Source organism: Hermetia illucens, chromosome 7 (assembly GCF_905115235.1).
Source record: "Hermetia illucens chromosome 7, iHerIll2.2.curated.20191125, whole genome shotgun sequence".
NCBI classification, from domain to species: Eukaryota; Metazoa; Arthropoda; class Insecta; order Diptera; family Stratiomyidae; genus Hermetia; species Hermetia illucens.
The window spans coordinates 1,318,181-1,332,134 of record NC_051855.1 but is presented as its reverse complement, the minus strand read 5'-3'; the positions used below and the strand labels follow the sequence as shown (position 1 = coordinate 1,332,134).

The window sequence follows — 13,954 nt, the reverse complement described above, 5'->3', positions numbered from 1 at the left end:
AAAGACAGCTATGTTCAAGGTCTGCAGCAGTGAAACAAAATGAATTTTATAGGAAGTGAATGGTAAATTTTATACAATTCATTTGCTGTTAAAATTGATTGCATGTCGGTCACGAAAATGCAAAGAATTTATGAAACTGATTTGAACTCTGGTGAGGTGCTCTTTTGAAGGTTTTGTGTGATTAAATTTAATTTAATGAAAAGTCTGGTCTGTGAATCCCTTTATATATAGCAAGTGGCCCACTTTGGGTTTGAAGGGGTGGTCCCCATACATATGAAACCGGAAGTATAAGTTTTTTTTTTACAGAATATGGTCTGGTAGGGGATCACTTAGTACTGAAACTGAGCTTATTTCTGATACTGGGTGAAACATAGCCAACTGAGATGTATGCCCGAAAAAGTGAAACAGGTCTCGCTCGGAAAACATTCCAACCGAGAAATCTGAAAAAAAACCAATGATGCATCTATACGAAATCTAGACCTCGAAATACATCCCGTTTCAATACATTCACAAATAAAATTAATAAATTTTTGAAAATTGTACCCGAAAACCCCGATTAACTTCATCCTAGAAATACAACATTTGGCATCAGTATAAGACATAATTCTGAAAAATAATTAACGCAATCCAACTATTATTAACACAGCCATAGAAAGTTAAAATTTTGCATTTCACGTAGATAGATTGTGCTCTAAAACGTGTATGATGTCGTCAGTAAATAAAGTGAACTTATATAAACGCCGGAATTCATTAAAGCATTTTCTATTTGCTTTTTAGCTTTTTTGTGTTTACACAAAACCTTATTAAAATCGGTTTACTGTCTGTCTGTCCGTCACACGCATTTTTCTCGGAGACGGTTATAGCGATTGACACCAAATTTGGTAGAAAGGTGGGAACTGTGAACGCTCACACAAACAGTGAGTTACATCCTTTTACGTTGAATTTAAGGGGGGTCCCCATACATGCAAAAGGGGGGTGTACAATTTTTTTCCACAAAATATAGTCATGTGGGGTATCAAATTAAAGGTCTCGATTAGTACTTTTCGAACCCGGTCTTAGTTTTAACATTTCTTGGAAACGTGGGGAGTGCGGGGGGTTGAAAGTGATCATTTCTTTAAGGGGGCCATTCTCAGAAACTACCAAACCGAAAAATATGAAAAAAATCAGCAGGCCACTATATGGTGCCTTGGCTCCGAAATACCTTTCATACCGATATCTGTTCAAAGAAAGTTAATAATAGTATATTACTATAATTTTTTCTAATTGGCTGGAAACCCCCCTTAAGTTCATCCTAGCTGCACGAAATTCTGCAGTGATGTAGGCTATAATGCAGAGCATGATCATACCAAGTTTGATGGCAATCGCACTATTACTAACAAATTTATAATACGTCGAAATTGTTGCTTGTTTGAAAATTGAAGACTATCAATGTCAATATCACCCGAAAGTGGACATGCGCATATATTACGTGCTACGTACTAAGAAATACACAAAACCTTTCGTACCTGAAGCGTCCAGCTTCCGGTTTCCCGCCTTGTTTTTAGTTATTTGTATATCAGTTTCAAATACTGGAGACAGGCATGTGTATTTATATGTATGTGCTAATGAAGTTTGCGGGTAGTGTTTAATACGTTAGTACCAACGGCATTTACTTTACGTACATAAATGTACACTTTTGTGCATAGAGTAAAGTGGAAATTCGTGAAGATGCGTTGGATCAATTCAAATGCGTATATAAACATATAGTTAAAAAAGCCAACAAACCCTCTTTCAGCGCGACAGGACCGCGACCAACCTAAGGATCAATTGAAGGCAACATTCAAAGGCCCGCATCACAGCGATGATGTGTTTCAATGCAAAGTGTATGCGACCATGCGCAAGTGTATTTCCACATGCCCGATTGTCGCACTTCAAGCAATGACACGGTGGTTCTAATCTGCAGAGACACCGATTTTAATTGAAGACAGTACGAATCAAGACTGAAGCCCACTATGCCAGACTATTACCGGACAGGACTCTTCGGACTATAGCACAGATTGCAAACATAACCGCTTTTTGCATTTCCATGTATAGTCCAGCCCTTAGATTCAACGTTTCCAGCGCTTTATGTAATTTTTGTGGGAATAATTCCGTCGCTGGAATCAACACTGGGACTATTTCGATCTTTTGTAGCCTCCAAGTTTGCTTCATATCGTCCGCCAAGGGGCCGTAGTTCTGGATTTTTTCTTGCTGTTTTTCAACAGTATTCCGATCCAACGGAAGCAGAACTAGATTGGGTCTATGTGTGGTCTGTGTGGTCGGTGACAATAGTGTTACTGCACATTAGTTTGGCCCGATCATTTTCCAAGATTCTCTGGGGAGTATACATATATTTAGGATGGTAAGTTGCCTCTTAGTTATACTTCAACGCAAAGTTTTGATGCAGAATTTTGCAGACGGAGTTATGACGATTGGTGTACTCGGTTTGCATGCAGATGTTCTGTGCTGGATGGTCTCCTTTTCACAGTTGCATAACCTACAATTGGAGTTGGTGATTGAGGAGTCGTGAAGAATGTAACGTTTATAATTTCTTGTTGGGAGCAAAGCATCCTGAAGGTCTCATAGAAAAGTACACCGTTAGTCACCCATTTGTTAGAGGCTTCAATGTCAATGCCTAGCAATAACAAATGTTCGATATGACCTCCGCGAATGGGTTTCTCTTTCCACATGTTGAATTTCTGTTGGACTGAAGTAACATTCGACACGCGCTCCCATTCTCTGCTTCTCAAGTTCAAAGGACATAATTTATTATCTGCCATGAAGGTAGCCTGATGTATTTGCCTAGAAGATTGGGTCTCGAAAAAAACTCCCGAAAAGAATGCACTTGATTGTAGTGCATGGTTTGTCCATTTATCTTGAAGGAAAAAGAGAGAAATAGGAAGATGCCAATGTTGAGTAGGAATGCGTCCTGAGAATCGCGGTATCAACTGCAAACGTTGCCATTATTAAGACATAAGATATATGACGTGTTTGCAAAATCTTACTATAATTTATCGAATTTGTTAGTCGGATGCGCGCGATTTTTCTATTATTTTGTTTGTAAATATATTTGATATTTTGTCAGCTCATAGAAAGATGACATGCCTTCTGGTAAGGCTGGCGAATTTGTATGTATGCACAAATAAAGGATCAAAGAATGCGCATTAGATGTTGCTATAAGAATGCAATCAAGTGTAGCAACTCCTTGGAAATATAAAATTTAGCTTTTGCTGGACCTGCTATAAGTAAAAGTGGGTGGTGTAAGTACTTCCAAGAAAGCCATGAATATCGGATTTTGAATACTTTCTCGAGGTACTCAAGTGAGAATATCATCGAGCTTTCTTTTCAGTAACTAGTTCTCTAAGAGTATGTGGACAGCCGTAAGCAAAAAACTCTTTTTAAATCTAAGACCCTCGTGCTCTCCTTATTTCTGGGAGGATTTTATGTATGTGGAACAAATACATAAAATCCTCCTACCGTATTTTTCCCGAAAGCTGAATTGGTGTTGCAGTATTATTGTTCGATGTTCAAGAGAGGATAAAGATTTTTCAAAGTAGCAATTTCTTAAATAGTTTCAAAATAATCTATGGATGGTTAAGGTTGTAAAGGATGTAGTGTGGGAAGGGTCTTTTCTTCGTTTGGGGGTCATGATTATTCATGGAACTTCCAAAGATAGTCTTTCAATTTAAAATACTATTATTTCTTTAGCATCCCAACGCCACCTTGAGGGATTACTTGACCATGCTGCCTGTGATTAGGTAGTGATATGTTGCAATTTCATACAGTGACTGGCCAAATTAGTACACTCAAGCCTGAAAATTTAGTTCAGAAAGCTTATTTGTCATTATAGCATAATTGTGTTCATACTGAAATAAAGGTGGATATGTTTCGTTTATCAGTTCATATTTATATTATCTTCCCCAGGCCGATTCACATTTAAAATTAATATTTTGTAAGATCGCCGCTCTGAGTACATATGCAATACAACGCTGCCAATGCTTTGAAAACCTAGGCCAAAGACTATGCACTCTGCCTTTGCGAGGCAAATTTAGAAATATAAACCTTACTAATGTTCATGCCCTTACAGAGGAGATTACAGAGTCGGAAAAGGATATCTTCTACGAAGCAATTGAGCGAACCATCGGAGCTTGTCCGAAGTATGATAACAAAATCATTTAACAGTCAAGTAGGGACGGGGCAAAGCTTACATAAGGTTACCAATGATAGCAGGCTGCGAATTATTCAGTTAGCAGTATCAAACGAAATGGTTGTTGGTTTGCGCGGAAAGCGGTCCACGAGGATACATGGGCCTCTCCAGAAGGCACCACTTTCAACCAAATTGACCACGTGTTGCTTGAACGCCGTCACCTCTCAGTCTTGATGAATGTCAGAACATATAGGGACCCAATATAGAGACTCGGATCACTATCTGGCATAGTGCTCCGGCCTCGAATCCTCTCTGAAAATCAAATGAGAGTGAATACTGAAGCCATCCAAAACAAAGCCGTCGGTAACACCAATAAGGGGAAGTTAATGTCGTAATAACCGCGGCTATGATGAAGTATCAACAAATGTTCTTCACAACCACCTGAAGAACGTTATCGTTGATACGGCCACAAACATACTTCGCGCCAGCCGCAAGAAAATTTTGAACGGCTGGTACGACGATGAATGTAAGCTAACAATGAAAAGGAAAAATGCTGGATACCGGGCATTCCAGCATTCTCACAGGACGCGTGCACGCGCAAGAGGTGTATCACGAATTCCGTTGGGTGGGGAAACGACTTCAAAGACAGAAAAAGGAATTCTGAGGGAACCAATAAGTCTGTGAACTCGACAAGTACAACAAGCAACCGCACCAGGCGCGGACACTTTACCAACAAGTCAGCAGGATGAAGCTTTACACACCTCGATGCTCATCCTGCCGAGACAAAGATTTCAGTAGAATGGACATATTGGAGCAATGGGTTGACTATTTCGATGAATTGCTGAACAGCCGGAATATCGGCAAATTGGAGGTCCCGCCAACTGAAGACGACGGACAAATGCTGCCACCACCAAGCATGGGGGAAGTAGTCCGTGCAATTTAAAGGCTTAAAAAATTGGTTAAACATGGAGGCGACCAATTACAACCAGCGGTTCACTAACTTATGCTCAAGATGTGGGACAACGAATCAATGGCTAACGACTTCCAACGAGGAATTATCTGTACCATACATAAACAAGTCGGGAAACCGGAAGCTGGACGCTTCAGGTATGAAAGGTTTTGTATATTTCTTTTATAAAGTGTGCATTTGTTCCATTAGCACGGACCATTTAATATATGCATATATTATGTGAGAATATTCACGTTTAGTCTTAAATTTGCAATGAAGCGACAGGTGACAGATGTTATACCCTACACTGTTTCTTGGCGCTAGAATGAACTTAAGGGGGTTTTGCAGCCAATTAGTAAAAATTATAGTAATATACTAGTATTAACTTTATTTGAACAGAAACATATATGTTGCATATATGGAGACCCCCCCCCCTTAAATTCGATGTAGAATTATGTAACTCACTGTATGTGTGAGTGTTCACAACTCCCATCTTTCCACGAGATTTGGTGTGAATCGCTACAACCGTCCGCCTGCAAAATGCGCGTGACGGACAGACATTTTAATAAGGTTTTATGTAAAAAGGCGTTGGCCATATCTACATAACAAATGAGGAAAGAAGGGAATATGTCTGTTGAAGAGAACATAGCACACCTTTATATTTATTGTACTAAAATATTGTTCCTCATTTTCAGTCTGGGTTCAGATATCGAATTTGTAACATCATTGCTTGAGATATTTGAAAATATAAATTTAAATTAAAAGATATTTATTTCCATTTAGTCAGAAAGCACTAGCAATATAGGCATAAAATATTTGAATAGTAGTACACGTTGTGAATTAGTGTCGATTTCGAAGACTAATCCCATCGGTGAAATTACACAGTGTTCCGGTCCAACGGTACAACTACATCGATTATGAAGCACGCTCGTTCTTCCTTGAAAAGCAGAACTAGATCGAGTCTACTATGATTAGCACTGTGGTCGGATGTACGGTTTGTAATTAGTTTTGTTGGAGGCTTCGATATCAATGCCTGGTGACAACAAACTGTTTATACCTGTATGACCTTCATATATGGGTTCCTCTTTCCGCATGTCGAACTTCTGTTTGACTGAAGTAACATTCGACATGCGATCCCATTCTCTGCTTTTCAAATTCAAAGAAGGCAATTTATTATCTGCCATGACGGTAGCCTGATGTAATTGGCTAGAGGAATGTTTCTTATATAAATACTCACGAAGAGAATGCATTTGAGTGTGCTGCAAAATTTTTAGATCAAGTACCCTCTTCCACTCTGATGACGTGGAATAGTGATCGTTATTTATTCCTCAATTCTATTGTATCTAATGTGCAGGAACTACACTTACCCGTCTAATGACGGATTCTAAATCAGTATTATTTCACTGTACCCCACCGAATGAATAAAAAGGGACGGGAACGGAGAAGGTGTTGGTTGCCATGGTTACATATATATATATAAACACCCTCTTACCGTAGTGATCGTTATTCATTCGTCAGTTCTATTGTATCTAATGTTGTTTGCGGGTAAAAAGGCAGATGGCAACAGGTGCCATGTCGGGAAAGGGTTTGGAGCACGCAACTTGGGTGGCGAGCGTATAGTCGATTTTGTGTACTTACGAATACATGCTTCCTCAAATGATTGTCGCATCTCCTACATTTTATAGTGGAAAGAATAAAATGCAAATCGACTATATTCTCATAAAACGCTGGCATTTTATCACCGTCATTGACTTGCAAAGCCATTCCCTATGAAATCATCGCATCCCAACATCGTCTTGCGAATTAAGCCACCGATAAAACAGTGTGAGGAACGCACTGGGCTGTCACACATTAAATGGTGGCAATTTCGTGAGAAGATAGAAGAAATTATCTCCCTTGCGCTATTACTAACCATTACAAATATGGAGGAATCGCAGAACCAAGTACAAGACGCGATCCTCAAAGCTGCTTTGGAATGACGATAATTGAAGTGTGGACCGCCACCTTCCGCTACGACAGTGCAGCGCGCGAACCACTTGAGCCAACCGGACACATGTTGAAATAAAGGTCCGTGAAAAGAAAAACGCTGGCTATTTGGCAAAATGACAACAATGCCAACCGGTAAGCAAAGAAAGCGATCGTTTCCACCCGTGCATTACATTACAAGGATCTTTACGATAAACTGGATACTCGGCATGGCGAGAGAGATTTGTATCGACTTATCAAAAGCCGACATCAACGCACACACGATTTTGAACACTTCTGTTTCGTTAATGACTAAAACGGCAGTTTCCTTACCAATCGACGAGCCGCGACGGATAGATAGTTTCGAGTAGATTTCGACGAAAGAATTTGTTCATCCTCCACTTCCACGAGCATTGCCGACATTTGGAGTAATTCTGCCTGTAAGCGTGACTGAGGTCGAGGAAGCAGTGAAACAAATGAAATCTGGGAAAGTAACAGGACCTGACGACATCGCATCTGAGCTCTGGAAAGCGAAGAGCTGGGACCCAACACTGGCTCAGTGAATTCTTTAATCGGATTATTCAGGAAAGTAGAACACCATCTGATTGGCAATACGAAAAAAGGCTGGTAGTACAGCAGAATGTTCAAATTACGGTCCAATACGGTTGCTCTCCCGTACCATGAAGAATTTTGAAACCATTGTTGACAACCGTATTCGCAAAATCCTTACAATAACCGTGAATCAAGTGAGGTTTGCCAAAAATTGCGGAACTACTGACGTGTATTAGACGCTGCGCGGTTAATCGTGGAGAAACATCGTAAGAAGCATCGCTCTCTTTACATTATACTTCTGGCTCTGGAGAAAGTATTTGGCCGTGTGCCACACGAGCTCATCTGATAAGCTTTACTAGAGCATCTAGTGCCCGAACTTGTACATACACTGGATTAAATTGCTCTACCGCGATCCGAAAAGTAAAGTTCGAAATGTGGCGGGTGCATCAGAACCGCTTCGTGTCTCAAGGAAGCGCTCCTCCACTATTTCTCTTTGTACTGATTATGAACACTGCCACAAGGGACATTCAACGCCCAGTACCCTATACACTGCTTTATGCAGATGATGTTTTCCTAGCGTCTAATAGCCGTGGTCTTGCTATGGAAAAAATCAAACGTTTTAAGTTTTTTGACCCACTGTTTTTCTGTTGTTCGCAATTAGAACACCATATCCAAGCTAATTTGCTTACAGCCACGTTTTCTTCCATTTAATTTCCCAAAATTAACCCCATACGAGAGTTAACATAGTGACGCAACTTTTTTCAACTTTGCAAGTTCGTAATTTTAGAGTAGAGTACCGTTACAATTTTGCCTTTCGGAATTTAAATGAAAGATCGATTGTGAAATATCTTGAAAGTTTGTAGAGTTATTTCTTCGAAGTGACGGTGACCTTTGCCATTGAAATAAATGATAATATATTTTTATGAAATTTGATGTAGTTTCCGAAAATGGTGACAGTTTTGGGATTAAGTGATTGAGTGTTGTGCAAAAGTTAGTTGCGACTAACGACTAATGAAAGAAATTAATTCATTCGAAAGTCAGTTGCAACTAACAATTGAAAATTTAATTTTTTTGATTTTCATGCGTTGTTCAAACGATTTGAATTGAATGATGGTAAGTTCCTTGGAAATCAATTATTAGAAAAACCAGCTAACAAAGAATTTTTCAGCGGTTTTGATTGATAATTAACAGGTGAATATGACTGGAATGTAAACGCATTTCATTTGAAGGATTTTATGATTTTCTTATGAATTGTGTAAAAATTAGCATAGACGTTTTGGAGCTGGGAGATGTTCTGAAATTTTAGTGACGTTTGTATGGGGATGTTGGATTAGTGTTGCCGTCGTTATTCTATAGGTATTTTGTTAACAGGGTTGCCGTGTTTGTTCCTTTCAGTTTTCTTTTATGTTAATGGGTGCGAATCGACGAACCGTATTCGATAGGAAAAGTTGTCGTTTTTAAGAGGGGGTTATCATTTTAAGATTTCTGGCGACGTAAAATTCAGAAAAATAATGTGGCACGAACAACATTTTTAGTTTTGGTGTTGTTTGAAGACATTTTTTTCGCAGTTGGATATTAGCAAGTCATTTGAGTTCTTTCGCGGTTTCATGGAAATTTTTATTCATTTTCACATAACAACATAAAAGGTGAGAAATTTTCATATTCGGCAACCGAATATTTTGGGATTTTACTCCACCGAAAATCCTCAGATGTCAACCCTGTTTTTTTAAAAATCCATGGCCTAAAAATATAAGAGCGGCAGCAATGTCCTCTTCAGCCGAAGGGAGGCAGAGTCCAGCCGGCTCCGATCTTCAGAGCCTGCCCGTAGCATTCACGAAAGAAAGCAGCTCTCCCACCCTCCAGCTATAAATCTTTCTGAGGTCCCCAAAGAATGGTTTACCCAGTGTGCGCAGCCTGACTCTAGCCAGAGCTGAACAATCGCAGAGAAAGTGCATGAGGGTTTCCCTTTCTTCTCCGCAGCTTCGGCAGTGCGAATTGTAGGGTATGCCGAGCCTAGCGGCATGGTCCCCTATGGGCCAATGCCCCATGCAGACCGCCTATTTGCAAACTGTCCATAAAAATGACGGCGGCAACACTGTTCGAACATTCTTTTTGAAGTAGTTACTAAGCGAAATAACAACCATGCAAAGAACCCATAGAAGAGAAATAATCCACCTCGCCGCCCTCAGTTAACATAAAACTATGTCGTTGATTACTTGTTAACAACTTCGTAGGCCACCTACCAACCGTCATATTTCGAAATAACAAATTCAGCTGTTTTCCAATAAAAGTTACTAACCCACGGACAGTTTTACAAAATGCTTTGTTTTATACAAAACCTTCATCTTCAACTCGTATAATTTTCGTACGCTTGATTCCTACAGAATTAAAAGGTTACTTGTCAATTGCAATTAAAGACTAACAATTGATTCGTTGTACTCATAAGGGGGCAATTAATTTTTCCTATTTTTAATTGTTAGTTGCAGGCTTTGAATAACGAAGGAAAATTGAAAAAATTTGTTGCTCATTGGTGATTAAGACTAATCAGTTGTTAGTCGAACATTGCAATAAATAACTGAATCAATTATTAGTTTAATAATTACCTAACTAACAAATAAGTTAACTACTGCACAACACTGGATTGGACAAGTGGAAAATTTTGATTTTGTTGGGCAGGTCATGTTTTTGGATACTACTCACGACAAAACGTTATAACTTCGTAACGTTAAAAGATAGAACGGCTATTCCAACATCGTTGACGAGACACCCTGTATATATTGCCGAATAAAATCTAGTTAGGCGGAATAGATAATCGATCCCTTCCTCTTTCACTCCCCACCCGCAACCTTCTTCGCGTTGGGTTTAATCTTTTGTAATAGCAAATTTTAGAAACACAAAATTAACCGGTTTTGCTGTGATTTTTTCTTTTTTATTTTTATCTTTTAGGTTTTGAAATTCACGATTACTGCACGAAGCCATCATAAACCGCTGTATAAATTTAATACTTAAAAATCAATTTTCGTAAAGGATAGAGTGTATCCCCTAATTGCGAGGGTGACAAAAAAACATTTATTGCTCAATGTTGCGGATATACAGTGCAAATGCTCTTTAATGATAAAATTGTATAATATCTGTAAAAATACTACATAAGAGCAGTAGGAATTTGAATGATAATCATTTGAATTTGATCCAGTCATTCTTGTTCGAACTACCTCGTCGACCTTCTATTCGTATATGCGTTTTGTTGTCTGCGGAAAGTGAAAGTTGTTATATTTTGAACTTCGATATTTACGATACTTTTTCTTTGACGGTCGGTTGTCGATCAGGTCTGATCTCAGAGGGATTATAGGGTAAAATAAGTTTTCTTTTCTCTGAATTCCATGAAAACTAAGTTTATAAACTTTTTAGTTTAGTTTATAAATTTAGTTTTGACCTCATTTAGATAGATAGACCGGTTCTTATAATATGTGATAATTATCCATAGATAGGTTCACATACTTGGCGGTAATTAGGTTAACTAGTTATTTATTGACTTATTATTTTATCACTTATTTTTTCATCGTTTTATTCGTTTATTTCAAGCCGAAACGAAAGAAAGTTTTCAACAACTAAAGACGTTCTACTTAAGATATGAAGCATTTTTTTAACCAGTTTACTTTTTTCATAGATTCATTTCCTGCATTCTTATTACTTTATTTAAGAGTTTAGTTATTTTTTACCCATGGATTTATTCATTTAATATATATACTTTATTTATTCATTAATTTCTTCATTTATTTGGTTGTTTATGTAGTTACACATTAAAGTCTTTTAATTTAATGCTTATTTATTGAATGATTTATTTTATTTTATTGGCTCACTATTTTGAGGACAACTAACACTAAAAAAACTGTATCTATTTATCCAATTAATATTTTTTAAGTAATTCATTCTAGTGAACAGTAAATAACCGTAAATAAAAAATGCTGAATACACATTTTTAATCTAATGAAAAGGTATCAAACAACTGTTTAAATTAGAAAATATGCTTTATGCTACATCTACGTATAATTCAAGATCAACGCAGAAACAAATTAAACTTAATCAAAAATTTAATTTGATCAGTATTAGGACAATACCGAAATGAAAACTGGATAAACAGATATTCAATATATAAAATTTCTTTTGATGTTAAAGTCTACTTACCACACATGTTTAACTGCTTTGAATTTAAATGAGAAAGAAAATAGATGTTTGTATTTTAGGTCTTTAACTAGAACACAAAAAGCACGAATAATATCACTTTATTATCAATGTTTACTGGATCCTATTATCTGTAATAAATAGAAAATGGAGGAAATGGTTAGTGAAGGGATTTGAAGGATTTTTCTTATAAAGAGATTTGTCCAAAGTATAAAAATTCGAAGCAGCATATAATGATGTAATCATAACTAGTAATGAATATAATTAAAATGTATATTTTAAATTTATCCATTTTCTTTTCTTGCAAAAAAAAAACAACGGTTTAAATTATTGAGAAATGTCCACTTTCTTCAATTTGGTTGTGGACAAATGCTGTTACAATTGATATATCATAAAAACTAAAATAAATTTCATCTAAAAATCAGCACAGTAAATAAGACTTGAAAAATACCAATTATTAAATCATAAACATGGTAAAATAAAGATAATGCGATGAAACAAATATACATATGACAAATGATAACTATAATTAATGCATAAAATAAATAAAATGAAAATATATATAAAAAATGAAGATATCAACTATTAATTTTGCCACGTCTCAATGAATCCAATATTATCGTTAACAAAATTCACCACTAAGAATGTCAGATTTACAGCCTAATTCAGTTGCATATAATAAGTTTACATTTGCAGGCCGGTTACAGCTGTAAAATAATAGAGACCGGGTTGAGTCCCACAATGACCGAAAAAAAACTAATTAATTAATAAGCAACTTTCCGGCAATATCTACAAGGGATGTAGCATTTCCGGTTTACTCCCAAATAACTTATACAATAAACACTAAATATATACTTTAAAATTAATAAGAAATCACCTCTTCACCAAAACTTTCGTTGCAATCACCAAGAAACACAAGCACAGTTTCACTAAGAAATCGATCAAAAATCAACAAAAACGTACTCAACCAAAAGGCAACAAACGGCAATAACAAAACTAGGCACAAAAATCTTTGAATCTCTCTTGTATTTTCGTTAATATACCACTTCTACCATGTAGGGAGACGAGCGCAAGAGATTTTTTTCTGCAACACGAAAGTACTCCGCGAACAAAACCTCTTCAGAGACAACTTGCGACTGTGGCGATCTACACCGCGATCATATCAAATATATTTGTGATAAGCGTGTCATAAGTATACGGGAAAAATATTGGTTTCTGCAAATATATGTTTCGTAATAGCGAACTTGCCCCCTTCAGTCTCCACACCAACTGATCCCCACTCTAAATTCAAGCGAATAAATACTTATAAGTCAGGTTGACTACTGTGGTTGCGCCGACAAGTTCAACCCCACACCTCAATAACTAAAGGAAACAAGATCAGTAGACCAAGTACCTAGAAAGACACTACCCCGTACAAGTTTTTCGCTGCTCCGTCAGCATTTATCACTAGTTCTAGGTCTAGTGCGAAGGGAAACCTTACTGCTCCCCTCAAACAAATCTTCATCAGACAACTTCCCTGACTCCCACTTACCCGTTCGCTCCACAAAAAATGAAGAAAAGACCAACCGACATACATGATCAATTAACTAACCTAATGTGTATCAGAAGTGTTTCCGTACCATGGAGGCACGTATCCAAAACCAAACCAACAAAAAAAAAACATCACAATCTCAGCGAAATTCACTTTGCTATGCAGACTTCCACTGTGGCCATTATCGCGACCCAATCAAGGCAGCCCAAGTATCTTGCAGTATTTTGATCATATATGTTCCAAGCACGATCGCCTCTGTACCACCTCCGCCTTTTAATACGTTTATGTGGATACATGGTGTATCTAGATACGAGACAGTATCTGCCCATGGTGCGCGCATGCCTACAGGGCAATAACCAAAAGATACCGCTAACAATCACTACATCAACAGTAATGTATAGCCTGAAACACAACACCGGAATGAATGCGTGCGTGCGCAATGAGAGAGCTGTTAAATGAAGCCCATTACACTGACGTGTATGAAGCAATACACAACAATTTCGATGCGCAGTGTAACACGCAAGAAAGTTGGGAAAATTGCGACAATTGCGGTGCCTAACGGATGATTGTTTGCTGACATTTGACGTCATTTGCAATTCGCGCCGTTTTT

General features: G+C 37.6%; 1 protein-coding gene across 8 annotated transcripts in view; it reads right to left on the bottom strand.

Moving 5' to 3' along the window:
• LOC119660816 (glutamine--fructose-6-phosphate aminotransferase [isomerizing] 2) overlaps positions 1-13,053 on the bottom strand; it is a 78,920-nt gene extending 65,867 nt beyond the window's left edge. For 6 of the 8 annotated variants that reach the window (XM_038069659.1, XM_038069662.1, XM_038069660.1 and 3 more), the window contains exons 1-2: positions 12,691-13,053; positions 11,817-11,944 (exon numbers count right to left, since the gene is read on the bottom strand). In XM_038069659.1, coding sequence (XP_037925587.1) covers positions 11,817-11,823 — 7 coding nt within the window. In that variant the 5' untranslated portion in view covers positions 11,824-11,944; positions 12,691-13,053. The remainder of the gene's footprint in view (positions 1-11,816; positions 11,945-12,690) is intronic. The other 2 variants (XM_038069667.1, XM_038069663.1) reach the window with 2 other exon arrangements.
• Between the last annotated feature and the right edge of the window lie 901 nt (positions 13,054-13,954).